This window comes from Cannabis sativa, chromosome 9 (assembly GCF_029168945.1).
Source record: "Cannabis sativa cultivar Pink pepper isolate KNU-18-1 chromosome 9, ASM2916894v1, whole genome shotgun sequence".
Taxonomy (NCBI): domain Eukaryota; kingdom Viridiplantae; phylum Streptophyta; class Magnoliopsida; order Rosales; family Cannabaceae; genus Cannabis; species Cannabis sativa.
This window is the reverse complement of record NC_083609.1, coordinates 21,942,521-21,957,692: the sequence shown is the minus strand read 5'-3', so window position 1 is coordinate 21,957,692 and position 15,172 is coordinate 21,942,521. Positions and strand designations below refer to the sequence as shown.

General features: G+C 36.1%; 2 protein-coding genes across 4 annotated transcripts; one reads left to right on the top strand and one right to left on the bottom strand.

Annotated features, from left to right (window-relative positions):
- The first annotated feature begins 701 nt into the window (after nt 1–701).
- On the top strand, nt 702–3,305 carry LOC133031126 (disease resistance protein RPV1-like). 2 transcript variants are annotated; one of them, XM_061104496.1, is made up of 8 exons: nt 702–824; nt 938–1,452; nt 1,558–2,128; nt 2,208–2,285; nt 2,370–2,435; nt 2,521–2,589; nt 2,800–2,878; nt 2,997–3,305. In XM_061104496.1, the coding sequence occupies exons 2-8, from the start codon at nt 941–943 to the stop codon at nt 3,185–3,187; spliced, it is 1,566 nt and encodes a 521-aa protein (XP_060960479.1). In that variant the 5' UTR covers nt 702–824; nt 938–940; the 3' UTR covers nt 3,188–3,305. The 2 variants fall into 2 exon arrangements, with proteins under 2 accessions (XP_060960479.1, XP_060960478.1); XM_061104495.1 differs by lacking the exon at nt 702–824 and having other exon boundaries at nt 880–1,452.
- LOC115722557 (disease resistance protein RPV1) lies at nt 3,165–6,205 on the bottom strand. 2 transcript variants are annotated; one of them, XM_030651799.2, is made up of 5 exons: nt 5,567–6,205; nt 4,229–4,799; nt 4,073–4,150; nt 3,848–3,913; nt 3,165–3,736 (listed from the first exon to the last, which is right to left on the bottom strand). In XM_030651799.2, the coding sequence occupies exons 1-5, from the start codon at nt 6,121–6,123 to the stop codon at nt 3,557–3,559; spliced, it is 1,452 nt and encodes a 483-aa protein (XP_030507659.2). In that variant the 5' UTR covers nt 6,124–6,205; the 3' UTR covers nt 3,165–3,556. The 2 variants fall into 2 exon arrangements, 1 of the variants encoding a protein (XP_030507659.2); XR_009684628.1 differs by having other exon boundaries at nt 3,712–3,736; nt 3,848–3,942; nt 5,567–6,187.
- Between the last annotated feature and the right edge of the window lie 8,967 nt (nt 6,206–15,172).

Genomic DNA, 15,172 nt, shown 5'->3' with positions numbered 1-15,172 from the left:
TTGCAGCCACCGACTTTAAGATCTTGATCTTAAGCCTATAAATACAACCTTGACTTCTTATTTCAAGTTACGAATTTTTAAACACAGTTCAAATTGAGATTGAGAGTTAGAGAGAGGAAAGATTGAGTGGTAGAGAAAAGAGAGAGATTGGATTTAGGTTTTGTAAGAAGAATCTTCTGTAGATGAAGAAGATTCTTGGGTGTAAGTGTGAGAGTTGAAACACTTGTGAGAACTCATCAGAGAATTTGTCTCGACTGTTTTGTACTCGTTCTTGCTCAATCAATAAAGAGTATTTCGGTAGTGTTCTAGAACTAGAGTAAAGCCATAGATCACATCGATCTATAAGACTTGAACTAGTATATATTTTGGTGTTAATTTTTTTACTTTTCTACATTTACTGATTCTGGTTTTCCATACTGTTCTCTCCTATTTTTCATTCAATTGTTGTTCTTGATATATTAATTTTGTCATTGCTAATTATTTAATTATTTAAAGTTTTAATAATTTAATTCTGCACTATTAATCACAATTTTCCTGCAAGTATTTTATTTATCATGCAGTGATTGTTCAATGAAAATAAGTAAAAGCTACACAAGTCTAACTATGTAACCAACATAACTAACTGTGACACGTGGCATAGTTTTTTGTGAAGCATTACTAAACATTTAATCTGACTCCCTAATTTTAGTATATTGCTAAAGAAACAATTGCATCAGCCTCAGCCTCAGCCTCCAGTTCCCCTATCACAAAATTAGTTTAGTAAATTTAATATTAGTAGTATTGGTTGATTTGCAATCTGTGGATGCGCGCCGTTGAGGAAAGGGGTACGTGCAATGTGTGTATGAATGATACATGTTGATTTTTGTTGTTGCTGCTGCTATTGTTGATGTTGTTGTAAATTCTTATACATTGTTGTTCTCATCAATCATTTATGCAGGAAATGAATATGGTGAATAATCCCACTTTCAGTTCCTCTTCCACTTCCTGTTCTAATCCCTCTAATTTGATCGAAACAAACGATGTCTTTCTTAGTTTTGGAGGCGGAAATGATACCATTACAGGAGATCTTCATGCTGGTTTATGCCGTGAACACATCAAATCCTACTTTGATAAGGAATCACATGAAAGAAGTAGTAGTGACGAAATTGGATCTCAACTCATGAGAGTGATTCAATCATCAAAGATGGCAATTATTGTTTTATCACAAAATTATGTATCTTCCAAATGGTGTTTGAATGAACTTGTACATACACTCCAATGCAGGGAAATAAATAGACAGATTGTTGTACCAATTTTTCTCAAAACACCATCATCGTCGTCTGAAAGTTATGACACTGCATTTTCTCAACTCAAAAACAGATTCAAAGGTAGGATGGATAATAAGGTGCAGGCATGGAGTGCAGCTTTAAAAGTGATCACCAGTCTATCTGGATGGGATTCATGTGGCATAAGGTAACGTCATCTCAGCATGTGTTGATTATCATTTGGTTTTCTTCTTGTATTGATTATCATTTCAATTTGTGTTTGTTAACATTCTGTTATGTTGACAAATTTTAGGCCTGAATCTAAACTTGTCAAAATGATTATAGATGATGTTTTACAAATGAGAATTCCGTTGAATCTGAATGTTTCAATCTATCCGCTTCGACACGATGTTTTCCATGAATATGTAAGCATCTTAGGATCAGATGATGTTGTGATGGTGGGGATTGTTGGAGAGGCTAAAATGGGGAAGATGATGATGGCGAAAGCCATTTATGATGGACTTGTTGAGGCTTTTGATGGTGGTAGCTTTCTTATAGGTGTTGGAAAGAAATCAAAAGAGCCAAATGGTATGGTTCAGTTACAAGAGAAGCTTCTTTTTGATATACTTGGAGAGAAAATTAGCTTAGCCAGTGAAACACAAGGTGTGACTGCGATAAGAGAAAGATTATGTCAAAAGAAGGTTCTAATTGTTCTCGATGATGTGGATGACTTATCCCAATTGCTTGCTTTAGTTGGAAGAAGAAAATGGTTTGGTTTGGGAAGCAAAATCATCATAACATCTACTGATTTGCCTCTGCTTTGTATCTTTGAAGTGGATCAGCTGTTTTTGGCCCAAGGCCTTCCTCTACCATTTGATATACAAGTAATCACCATTGGTTTTGGATAGTGAAATATTTTTTCATGCTGCCTCTTTAACCTAAATCATTTCCTTTTTCGGTTAGGAAATCTGCGAGCCGTTCCAACAAAGTTGTCCGAAGATTCCTGGACTAAAAGAGTATATAAAGAGGCTCCCTTACTTGGTCAGCAACAGAATAAAACAAGCTTGTGTAATTTGCAACTGGATTGATCTCATTCTAATAAGAGCTTTTTAATCTTGAATGTAGACTTATAAGAAGGTGAAGTATCTTGAAGAATGTAGGACCAGAGAGCGTCGAAATGGAACTATTCAGGTGTTGTTTCTCATGCTTTGAACTAGTACCAACTAGAATTTTACATTCAACATAAAATAATAATGTGTACATATATGAGTTGCAGTATGGCCAGGAAGATAGACAAGCCTTCAATTCATGCACGAAGTTGGAGGAAGTTGGAACCCCATCAAGTGTAACTATTTCTAAACTTCACTTAAACTTCAATATAATTCTTGCAGTATATTGATATGGATAAATATTGGAAATGACATGGTTGGCTATAGAGGTTTTTCACTTGAAATAGTTTTAACGTTATCAGTACTTTATTATAGGTCTTCAATTCCAATATATAGTGCAGATATTATATTATAACTTATTTTGCTACCTTAATTTGGTTTTTCAGGTTGCAATGAGTTCTTCCTTTGTAGAGTCTTCACCAAAATCCTTGTTGAGATCTCTATCAAGTGACTCAGAGAATAAAGGTAAGAGAAAGTCTGGCTAGTTATTGAAGTCCATGAAAAATAGTAAAAGTATGAATATTGCACATGAAGATTTAGCTGAAGAGCAGGAGTTTAATTTTCCAATACTACACATCGACAGGTTTAAACGAAACCATCACAGATTCAAACCCAGACATAGGACAGGTTTCACACAACGATGTCGATACTAATGCCGTCGCAGTGGATCATGAAGAAGTGGAAGAAGTAATGTCAGTTGACAATTCAAGAAACACTCCAAAAGAGTCTAATGGCACGTTTAGCCATGTTCTTTGTTGTTTCTGCTTAAAGTAGATCAAGTTGTGCATTTAGAAATTAATAGTTGTTTACAGACCATTAATAGCTGTATACAAGTTATTTTTTGAACAATTTTTTTTAAAGAGGAAAAGTTATAGATCATTAATTATGTGAAGATACTGAGGTTTTTTTTTATTATTCACTCCTAGTATAAGAACATGAAGTGAGACAAGCCTCCTAATTTCCTGAATCTTCACTCTCTGACTTCATAGGTAGAGGATACAATGTTAATTGCTTTAGTTATATCTTGGCAATAAGGAGAAGGCTGTTATTTCCTGCCTTGTCTCATCTTTTGTTTCTTGCAAATCCTCCATTTTTGACAAAAACTATTTTCCTATCTCATCAATCATCAACATACACAAAACTCTAGCAATCCCATTTTGCAATTTCTTTTTGAAGCTCAGTATCCATCCACATCCCATAATTAGTACCGACATGACAATCATAACTTTCAGTTCTATTCAGAACTACATCCCTTGTTGTGGTGAGTGTGTATGAAGGAAGAAGCTCATTCTGGCTGTGCTGTAAGTCGTCTAGAATTTGAGGCTAAGAAGCAGAACAAGTGAGTTTTAGTATTTTATTAATCTGAATTGATCCTGAGAATGTAAAATCCAAACTTTTTTTTTTTCTTTTTGATGATGGAGATTTAAATCATACCTGACATGCATTCTTCCTCCTCTCTCTTTCTATTTCAGCCAAAAGGAATCTCTCTTTTCTTTTAGCCTGGATTAAAAGGTAAAAAAGGTTGGATCCTGATTTGGAAAAAGGAAACTGTTTATTCTGTTTTGTGCTATGTTTTAACTGGTAATAGCTAACAAGAATTCCAACTGTAATATCTCATGCAGATTGCAAATTAGATGAGACCAAGTTTTTGTTGTATACCTGAAAAGTTATCTTTTGAATAAGTTCCTCAAGTTCCTTAATTGTTTCAAGATTATTTTCATATTTGTCTCTTATAACCTGCATAATCAGAAATACATTGTTGTAAAACATAGGGAAATTTCTTGTTTTCATCAAAAACACACAAACAAAGTTCACCTGAATGCCTTGTGGCCCATATACATCATCTGCTTCAAGAATGCTCAACAACTTTGCATCTCTTGTTGTAATGATAACTCTACTTCCTGGACCAAACCAATCCCGCTTCCTGGCTAAAGCATTTAATTGCTGCAGCGTATCCACATCTTCGAGAACTACAAGAACTCTTCTTTGTCGTAATTCAGTTTGAATCATCCTAATTCCTTCGCTGACATCATCTAGTTGAATATCATCATCATTCTCAATTAAGATATCAGAAAGTAATCGTTCTTGTAAATGTACAAGTCCATTTGGTTTTTTAGAAACTGCACTCACATTTGCCAAGTAACAGCTACCCTGAAAGCTAAGAAAATTTTTATTATACGCCGCTTTCGCAATGTTTGTCTTTCCTAAATTATTTGTTCCGTGTAGGCCTATAACAAGAACATCATCTGACATTGCAGTTAGCAAGAGGTTGAGATAGTCCTTGCCATAATCGTCATTTTGAGGCCGAAGATCGAGACACATGTGCGCTTCTTGGCGTCTACATGAAATTTGGCTCACTATCTTCTGTAAAAACTTTGATACATGCCTGCAAAATATAATCAAAAGGCAATGAGTAATTAATCTCATAACTATTACTATTATTCTCAACTTACAATGTCTAAATATTGAATTGGTGACTTAATATCTATTTCAAGCAATCAAACGAAGATTAAGCAATACACATGAGATGCGCATAAGTTCAATTTTCATACATGTAACCAGAGCTCATTGTATGATTCATGAAACCATTGTTTAAATGCCAATCAAATTATAAACAAACACACAATTTCTCATTGAAGGAACCGTAATGATGAGTTTTTTTCTTCTTCACTAATTGTTTTACCTCAAAGCCCTTAATAGAACCACAACTATAAGTAAATGAAGAAGAAGCCTTGTGTTGGGGATCATAAGAGCAGAAACTGTAATTTGCATTTCTAGAGATTTGTTTGAGCAGATCAAACTAGAACCTTGTTTTTAATCCAAGATACCATTTCAAGCATTAGATTTACCTAAATTAAAATCTCACTTTTATCTCTTGTTCCACCCTTCAAAGGGGCAACACAGAATCCTGGCTTCATTAAACCAGAAATACAGCCATGAGTATGTTGGATACGCGAACTGTTACTGTAGAAAATTGGTACTCAAACTCTGCTCCATACTCAAACCAAAAGAATGCTATCCCCACCCCATGTGAAACAGCCATTTCAACCAAACATAGTGTAATTTCAAACATGTTTTAGAGCCTTAGACTGTGCATTATGTCTTGGCAATTTGAGTAACTGGATTCGAACACATTATCTAGTAAATAATTACCACTGAGAGACATCATTAGTCTGCAAATTCCAACCTGCCGAGCTAGAAGCAGCTTCACTCAAAGCAGCTCTCCATTTACTAATCTTGTTTTCCACACTAGAGTTAGAATCCATTGCAAACCGCTCTTGGTGGCTAGCAAAAGCCTTGGCAAAGCTTCCCGTCTGATGAAAAACGTCATCTGGGCTAACATCACAGAACACCGGGATCACGATCTGACCGTCCACGTGTTTGCACTCGATGATCTTGACCAGCTCATCAAGACACCACCCAGAAGTGGCGTAGTTACTGGAGAAAACGACGACCGCGATTCTTGAGGCTTGGATGGCTTTGAGAAGCTCTGAAGCGATCTCCCTGCCCTTCTCGAGATTAATGTCGTCTTTGAAGGTGGGGATGTTGGCCTCGGTTAAAGCCTGGTGGAGGTCTTTGGTAAGGCCGTGGCGGGTGTCTTCGCCTCTGAAACTCAAGAACACGTCGTGCCTCAGGTGGGTTACGGCTGACCAGAACGAAAACGACGACGTAGTGCAAATCCCATCACCAGAGGAGGAAGAGGAGTCCATACAGTAGTTGGGTTGTTGGTTTGATTTGGTAAAGATGTGTCATTTACTACCATCATTACATTTGTAAATATTCTACATTTAGACTTCAAAATCTTCAATACGACAAATAATAGTTACGTTGAAAAGATAACTACCATCATTACATTTGTAAATATTCTATATTTAGAATTAAATTAATTATAATCTAAATTAAATTAATTTTTTTTTTCTAAAAAAAACTAAATTAATTTTTTAAAGTAAAATATTGAAAAATTCTACAATACACTCCCTTAAAATGGATATATTGATGCACCCCTATGTGTTTTAGCATCCGAAATAATTTTAGTCAAATTTTTTCTCATGATCATGTACGTTATAGTTATTTAAGACATCCTGCAAAATTTTAAGAAATTTAGAAAAGTTTAACACGCCGAAAACTATGTTCAGACAGTGTGTTGCACGCGTGACTATTTTATTTTATACGCGTGTAAAATAGACTGTTTGAACATTATTTTCTATATTGTAAATTATTCCAAATTTTTCAAAATTCCGTAGGATATCTTAAATACATATAACGTACATGAATATGAAAAAAAATTAGACTAAATAATTCTTCTGGATGCCGAAACAAGTTAAGGGTGCATCAGTACATCCCTTTTAAGGGGGTGCATTGTAGAATCACCCTAAAATATTTAATAAAATTCAAATGCCAATTATGCCAATGAAATAAATTAATTATATTTGGAGTCGTCTGCCGTTATGTTGCAATGAGGCAGTTATTAGTCCTTCTATGGTTTTTCTTTTTTTCTTCTTTCCTTCTTCCCTATACGCTTTAAAACTTCTTGTAACTGCTCCCTTCAATCCAAAAATTTGTGGTTTTTCCACCTGAAACATGAATCCTCTGACTGATAAAATGAAAGGAACAATGACTCTTGCTGAAGAAGATGAATCAACACTTATCCTTGATGATGTTGATGTGCAAAATAGTAATTTGGATATTGTGCTGGTTGCTAGAGTTCTCACCACCAAATTTGTCTTTCTCTCTACATTACAAAGGCAAATAAAAGATTATTGGAATGGAAGGTACCACACAACAATATTTGAAAAACCACCTGATCTGTTTGTTCTTACCTTGGGATGTGAAAGAGACAAGCCAAGGGTTCTACTGAAGGAGCCCTATCACTTCCAAAATCACCATATAGTGTTATACATACCAAGTGTTCTGAAGAAAGTCTCTGAAGATCTTATTTTCTCTCTTTTTTGGGTCTAATGTTATAGACTTCCTTTTCTTAGTAAGTCGAAAATATTAGCTAAAGCTTTGGGAAACATCATTGGTGAATTCCTTGAAGTCCATGATGATTGGTTGGAAGAAAGTTGGGTCCTTTTCTTTGGTTTCGGGTTAAATGTGATGTCACCAAACCGTTGTTAAGAGGTCGCAACATACAACTTAAACAAACTAGAGACAAATTTTGGGTGGATTTCCGTTATGAAAGGTTACCAGAATGGTGTATGGAGCGTGGAAGGCTTGGACATCCTTTCCCGAATTGCTTGGTATGGATGAAAAAAATGTATAATGGTATTGAACCTGAAATACTATATGTTCCTGAATTAAAAGGGGTTGCACTGCTCACATCTGGATATGATAGGTATAGAACGGATTTTTCTAAAGAGAATGCATGGCCTTTGTGTTTGGCTAGAAATTCACTTGTTTCAGCGGTACTAGGCCTCTCTAGCAGAACACCACCACAGCCAAGGCCACTTTTGTCAGGAGAATCTTTTGAGAAGCAACATAATGAAGGAACTGAAGCCTTATCTGTCAAATCCACTATTCTCGTAAGTGTAATCTCTTCTTTGATAAACACTGATGCTTCTAGTAATTCTGCTCAAAGTGTAGCAGTCATGGACACTAACTTATGTGCAACTGCTATCACACCACCACCGACTATTGTGAAATTTACACTAGCACTCTTAACTAATATCACTAACAAGAATATTGGTGCAAAAGATGAAACCTCATGGCCATCCGCTTCTATAATTGCTCAACATAAAACATCATTTGAGCATGTTGATGTTAATGATCTCTCTGATATCTACATGCCAGATGTTGGCACCATTGCCACTTATCCTCTAAGTCCATCCATAACTAACACTCCACGTGATGAGCGTGGTTTCAAGACGTTGTAGATGTCCATAATTGCAGCAACAAATGTTGTCTTATGTTCATCTGTCAAGCAGTCTAGAGATAAGGAAAACACGTCTCCAAACCGAATCATCAAGAGACAATCTAATAGTCTCTCTCTGCGAAAAACTCTAAAGCAATGCAGGGGTCCTACAACAGCCTTGTCCAATCCAACTTTGTCACTTGGAGTTGAGCCAAACGAGAGTGTTTCTGGTCTAGAAGTGGATCACTCAGGTTTCTTTGACAATTCAGCGGCGGCTGGCTCACAGCCCCACAACCAGCCATGAAAATCATTAGTTGGAATGCGCGAGGCCTGGGGAATCCGAGCGCATTCCGTCATCTTCATTTGCTTGTCAAAGAGCAATCCCCTCATGTATTATTTATTATGGAAACTAAACTTATTTCTAATGTAATTTCTCGTTTTCATAATGCTTTACATTTTAATAATGGACTCGAAGTCCCACTGGTAGGTCTGGGAGGGGGTTTACTTTTACTTTGGAAAGATGATGTTAATGTAACACTACTGAATTTTAGTTCAAGTCTGTTTGAATGTTTTTGGCTTTTGGGGATAGTCCTACTATGCATTTCGCTGCTTTTTATGGTTCTCCGGAGCAAAATAATCGATGTCAATCATGGACAACATTCAAGAGGTTACGTGATGTTGCTCCACTTTTACCGTGGCCAGTGATTGGGGATTTTAATGAGATACTGCCAACAAACAAGGAAAAGCTTTGAGAAATGAGTCTCAAATGGAGGACTTTAGGCAAGCTTTAGACCATTCTTATTTGTCTGAATTGCCTGTTCAAGGTGACCCATTCACTTGAATTAAAAGTCCGCATAAAGTTGATAAGATCAAAGAGAGACTTGATTGGTGTTTTATTAATGATATATGGACAACAAAGTTTGAGCCCTTGATCACTAATCACTTAGACTACTACAGATCAGATCATTGTGCTATTGCTGTCAATGTCCACACTATCAACCAAAGGACCGCACAAGTCAAACATAAATCTCGATTCAGGTTCAAAAAAATGTGGCTTAATGATGTTGAAGTTGCTGTTATTATAAAGCAAACTTGGAACTCCTCAACTTCAACAAATGCCTTGGAGCTTTTCGTGAATAATTTGCAAGGTTGTTCTTCATCGCTACAGCAGTGGCATACCCGAAAGTATGGCAACATGAAGCTAGATATTAAAAAAAATGCATTAGAAAATTTCTGCATTAAACAATGACAGCAACATGTCACATGATTCAATTGTGGAGCTCAAAAATTCTAAGACAATACTCGACGATTTATTAGCACAAAAAGAGACTTATTGGCAGCAAAGATCAAGAGTGGATTGGATGCAGAATGTAGACCAAAATACAAAGTTTTTTCATGCTCATGCTACATCTAGACGAAACAATAATACAATCAAATCAATAAAAATGCAGCTGGTGTTACAGAATCATCACAGCAGGGAATGACTGCAATCATTTCATCTTATTTTGAGGAACTTTTCACTGCATCTCCCATAGACTCCTCGGCAATTCAACACACATTAAACACCATTCCTACAACAGTCACTGCTGCAATGAATGGAAATCTAACAAAGCAATTTACACCAGATGAAATACTTGCAGCTTTGAAATCTATGAGTCTTGATAAGAGTTTCAGTAGTGATTGATGTCAGCTATGTTTTATCAGAACTATTGGGATATTGTAGGACCCTCAGTAACTGATGTGGTTTTGGGAGTTCTTAACGATGGACAGAATATGGATATGCTAAATAAATCGATTATCACTCTTATCCCAAAAATTAATAATCCAATTGGCATGAGTGACTACAGGCCGATTAGTTTGTGCAAAGTTATCTACAAATTAATTTCAAAAGTGTTAGTCCTTAGATAAGATGTTCTTCCATTTGTCATCTTAGAGACTCAAAGTGCTTTTTTATCGAACCGTCTTATTACAGACAACATCTTGGTAGCTTTTGAGTTAGTCCATCATCTAAAGCATAAAATCCAAGGAAGGAAAGGCTATTGTGCACTCAAGTTAGATATGAGTAAGGGTTTAGATCGTGTCGAATGGACCTATCTTGTTGCTGTGATGGAAAAAATGGGGTTTGATGACAAATGAATATACCTCATCATGAAATGCCTTTCTTTAACAAGCTTTTCCTTTTCCTTAAACGGAGAAATTGTTGGAAATGTCATTCCAAGGAGAGGGCTAAGGCAGGGTGATCCGTTATCACCCTACCTATTTTTGATATTTTCTGAAGGCTTATTTCGATTGTTGATTCATGAGGAGGTTGTTGGTAATCTTGATGGTCTTCGTCTCACACGACATGCTCCATCGATATCACACCTTCTATTTGCAGATGACAGCCTCTTGTTTTGTCATGCTACAAAAAAAAATCTAGCTTTAACTATTCAAAGAGTTCTTCAAACTTATCACAAAGCATCCAGTCAACTTCTCAACACACATAAATCTGTCATGTCCTTCTCGCAGAATATTGAAATAACTATGAAAATGTTTTTCCATCAAACATTGAACATGCCCATAAGTGATTGTCATGAACGATATCTTGGACTTCCTACATACTCTGGCAGAGACAAAAAAGAAATGTTCAGTAACATCAAGGAACGAATATGGAAATTGCTCAATGCTTGGAAGGAAAAACTATTTTCTATAGGAGGGAAAGAAGTGCTCTTGAAAGTTGTTGTCCAGTCAATACCAACATATGCTATGAGTTGTTTCAAACTTCCAAAAAAAATTGTAACCAACTTGAGTCTATGATGGCTAACTTCTGGTGGGGCTCTAACAAAAATGGCAATAAAATTCATTGGAAGAATTGGAATTTATTGTGCAATTCAAAATTTAAAGGAGTTGTGGGATTCATATCTTTTATTCATTTCAACCAAGCACTATTGGAAAAATAAGCTTGGAGAATTTTTGAAATGCCTAACTCCTTACTAAGCAAGTTGCTACAGCACAAGTATTTCTCTCAAACTTCATTTTTGGAAGCGAATCTCGGTCACTTGCCGTCTCCAACTTGGCAAGGAATTTGTTAGGGACGTGAGTTACTCATCAAAGGCATGCGATACAAAATAAAGAATGGATTTTATATTTCTACAGCTGTTGATCCATGGATTCCAGCCATCTCAAACTTCTGTCCAATCACGTTTTCTAGATCTCAAACTCTTCCAGTATCATATTTCATTACTAACACGAGAGAATGGAACCTTTCCGTGTTAAAAACTCGTTTTGGTGATATTGATATTGATAGAATTTTATCAATTCCATGGAGTTTTTTTTCCTAGTCATGATCGGCTAATTTGGCACTTCACCGCTGCTGGGATTTACACAGTCCTTCATACTCGATTTATTAGGGTCGGGGATGGATGGAACCAATCAGAAGTGCAAGCGAAACTGGGAAACGGACCGCAGCGCAACGACTAGGACTCGTGTTGGAGGAGTTTTGAGCGTGAGCTACCACTCATGCAACGGCAAGAACCCGCAACTCTCGAGGGAGCCACCAACCGCCCGAATCACTCCTTTACTCAATGGTTTCACCTTCTGTGGCTCAGGTGGTGACTGCTTTACAGGAAAGGGGATCTATGGGATACACTATTATTGTAGCTGAAACGGCGGATTCTCCGGCCACATTACAATACCTCGCTCCTTACACAGGAGCAGCTCTTGCTGAATTTTTTATTTACCGTGAACAACACACTTCAATCATTTATGACAACCCCTTCAAACAAGCACAGGCTTATCGCCAAATGTCTCTTTTATTACGAAGACCACCGGGCCGCGAAGCTTATCCCGGAGATGTTTTTTGTTTGCATTCACGCCTTTTGGAAAGAGCTGCTAAATCAAGTTCAAGTTTGAAGTCCGGTTTTCACTTAGCCTCAGATTTGGATGATGCTGAGATGGATTCTTCTTCCCACTCTCATAAAGAATGGTGGAAGTATTTTTGGAATCTCAAATTACCATCAAAGATAAAAATATTTGCTTGGAGAGTGATACACAATGCTTTACCCGTGGCAACTGCTTTGTTTAAAAAAAAAAAGTTCTAAGTTCAGCAGCTTGCTCGATGTGTACACAAGCTTGGGAGTTGATTGGACACGCCTTGTTCTTTTGTAGGCATGCGAAAGATGTATGGAAACATTTCAATTTTCTCATTGATTATACGAAGGCACAAAGATTGTTTGATGGGGATTATCTTTTCTATATTGCCAATCTTCTAGCCAACAAGATTTCAAAATGCTAATATGTATCATGTGGATGATATAGACTGATTGCAATAAGATCATTCATGGAGACAAAAGAAAGGAAGGTTATGCATTGGCTGCATATGCTACTAACTACATGGACAATTTAGAAAGCCATTACCCGATCATCACCTACTGTTGCACTAAATTCACCCATTGCTGGACTATTATCACATAAAGCTACAACCCACAGCCGTCCAACAGAAGGAGTTCCTTGGAAGCCACCAGCCCTAAACAAGCTAAAACTTAATGTTGATGCTGTTGGGTTTTATGCCCTAAATAAAACTCATTTCAATATAATCAGATTTACTTATTAATATAGATCAGAAATAACATTTAATGTTGCATGGTTCACATGATTTATTTCATGATTATATGTACATAATGTATAAATTCATCTGAAACCCTTTTCACATACTTGATCCTGTTTATTGTGCTGTCAACACATTGGAAAGTAAACATGACTATGTGAATAAAGTTTCCTAGATTTATCAGACACAGGATTTTACTGATATGATAATCTACAACAGAGTTTACTTGCATTTGTAGAAATACTATGTTCTTTCCAAAGCATTGGTTAAAGTAAAGCTCAGGTTGGATGCATGGAGTATGCATCGGAAGGGACCGATATTGAACTTTGACTTAGATTTATTAAACTTACCGTAATATCTATTCAAGTCAATATCGCCTAGTTGATCCTAGATCAAATGATCTTAATCTTATTATGATTAGGCTCAATCTCAAGAGGCTATTCGTGTTCTTTGATTTGTTAGTTAAGCCTACTTTTGGGTTAGGGTGATACGTACATTTTGGGAACACGGTAGTGCAATTGAGTGGGAGCGCTAACATAAACATGGAATCTATAGCTTCTATCTGGCGAATAGTACGTAAAGGATGATCTCCTTCGAGCTTGACCAAACGAAAATAAATGGTGGAGATCTCATTTCACATAAGTTGAAATATCATTTATACGGGGTTAAGTGTTTTAAGGATAAAATACATTGTAGGGTGTAACGGTAATCTAATTCCTTTACAGTGTAGATCATTCATATAGAGGATCATTGATCAAATTAGGATTATAACAATGGATAACTAATGATGTGTCTATATGGTGGAACATATAGAGCATTCTATATACTGAGAGTGTAATTCTAAGTTCTATGCGTGGATTCAACGAAGAATTAATAAGTTAGTGAATTTTAGTAATAAATTCTTGATCTACTTATTGGAAGCTTGGTTATATAGACCCATGTTCCTCGCACTAGTTGAGATAATATTGCTTGTAAGACTCATATAATTGGTTTTGATTAATCAATTATAATTCTCAAATTAGACTATGTCTATTTGTGAATTTTTCACTAAGTAAGGGTGAAATTGTAAAGAAAGAGTTTTAGGGGCATATTTGTTAATTATGATACTTTGTATGGTTCAATTAATAAATATGATAAATGACAATATTATTTAATAATTATTTATAGTTATTAAATAGTTAGAATTGGCATTTAAATGGTTGAATTTGAAAATTAGCGTTTCTGAGAAAATCAGATGCAGAAAAGATAAAACTGCAAAATTGCAAAAAGTGAGGCCCAAATCCACATTGCATGGCCGACCACTTTTGTAGGGTTTTCCCTCTGATATTTTTATTATTTTAATGCCAAATAATTCAAACCTAACCCTAGTGGAATGCTATAAATAGATAGTGAAGGCTTCAGGAAATTTATACACTTAAATTTTCTACTTTTTCATTCAGAAAAACTGAGCCTCTCTCTCTCCCTATCTTTGGCCGACCACTCCATCTTTCTCTTCCTCATTGAGATTTCGAAATTCTTAGTGTAAGAGTAGTGCCCACACACAACAAGTGATACCTCAATCATAGTGAGGAAGATCGTGAAGAAAGACTTTCAGCAAGAAGGAGTTTCAGCACTAAAGAATCAGAGAAAGAGATCCAGGTTCAGATATTGATAATGCTCTGCTACAGAAAGGAATCAAGGGCTAGATATCTGAACGGAAGGAGTCATTTAATTCCGCTACACCCAATGTAAGGTTTACTAAACTTTATATGTGTTTATTTCATCGTTTTCAAAAGTTCATATTTAGGGTGTTAATCAACATACTTGTGAGTAGATCTAAGATCCTGGTAAAATAATTTCCAACAGATGCAACAGTGAATACATCAGTAAAAGTTCTAGGAAATGGAGCAATTGTTAGAAACCATGATTAGGGCTGAACATTTTGAACGGGTTTGACCCGAACCCGAGCAACCCGCCCGAACCCGAATTAGTGAACCCGCAAAAAAAAAATTTAAAAAAAGTTTCGGGCGGGTTGGGTTCAACCCGGTACCCTTCGGGTGGGTTGGCGGGTTGAGATTTTAGGGGTACCGGGTTTCGGGTTGAACCCGCGAACCCGCCCGCCAACCCGGTTTATAAATATATTATATATATTTCTTTTATTACTCTTTTTATATATATATATAATATGGACTTTAGATTTTTATGGACTATGGATATTGGATATGGATGTATTTTAAAATATTTTAGTTTTCACTTTTATCATGATTCATGAACATGAATATGAAGTTTGATTTGAATCTTTGATAAATAGGTTGTTTGTTTGTTGGTTGGATTGATTATGTAT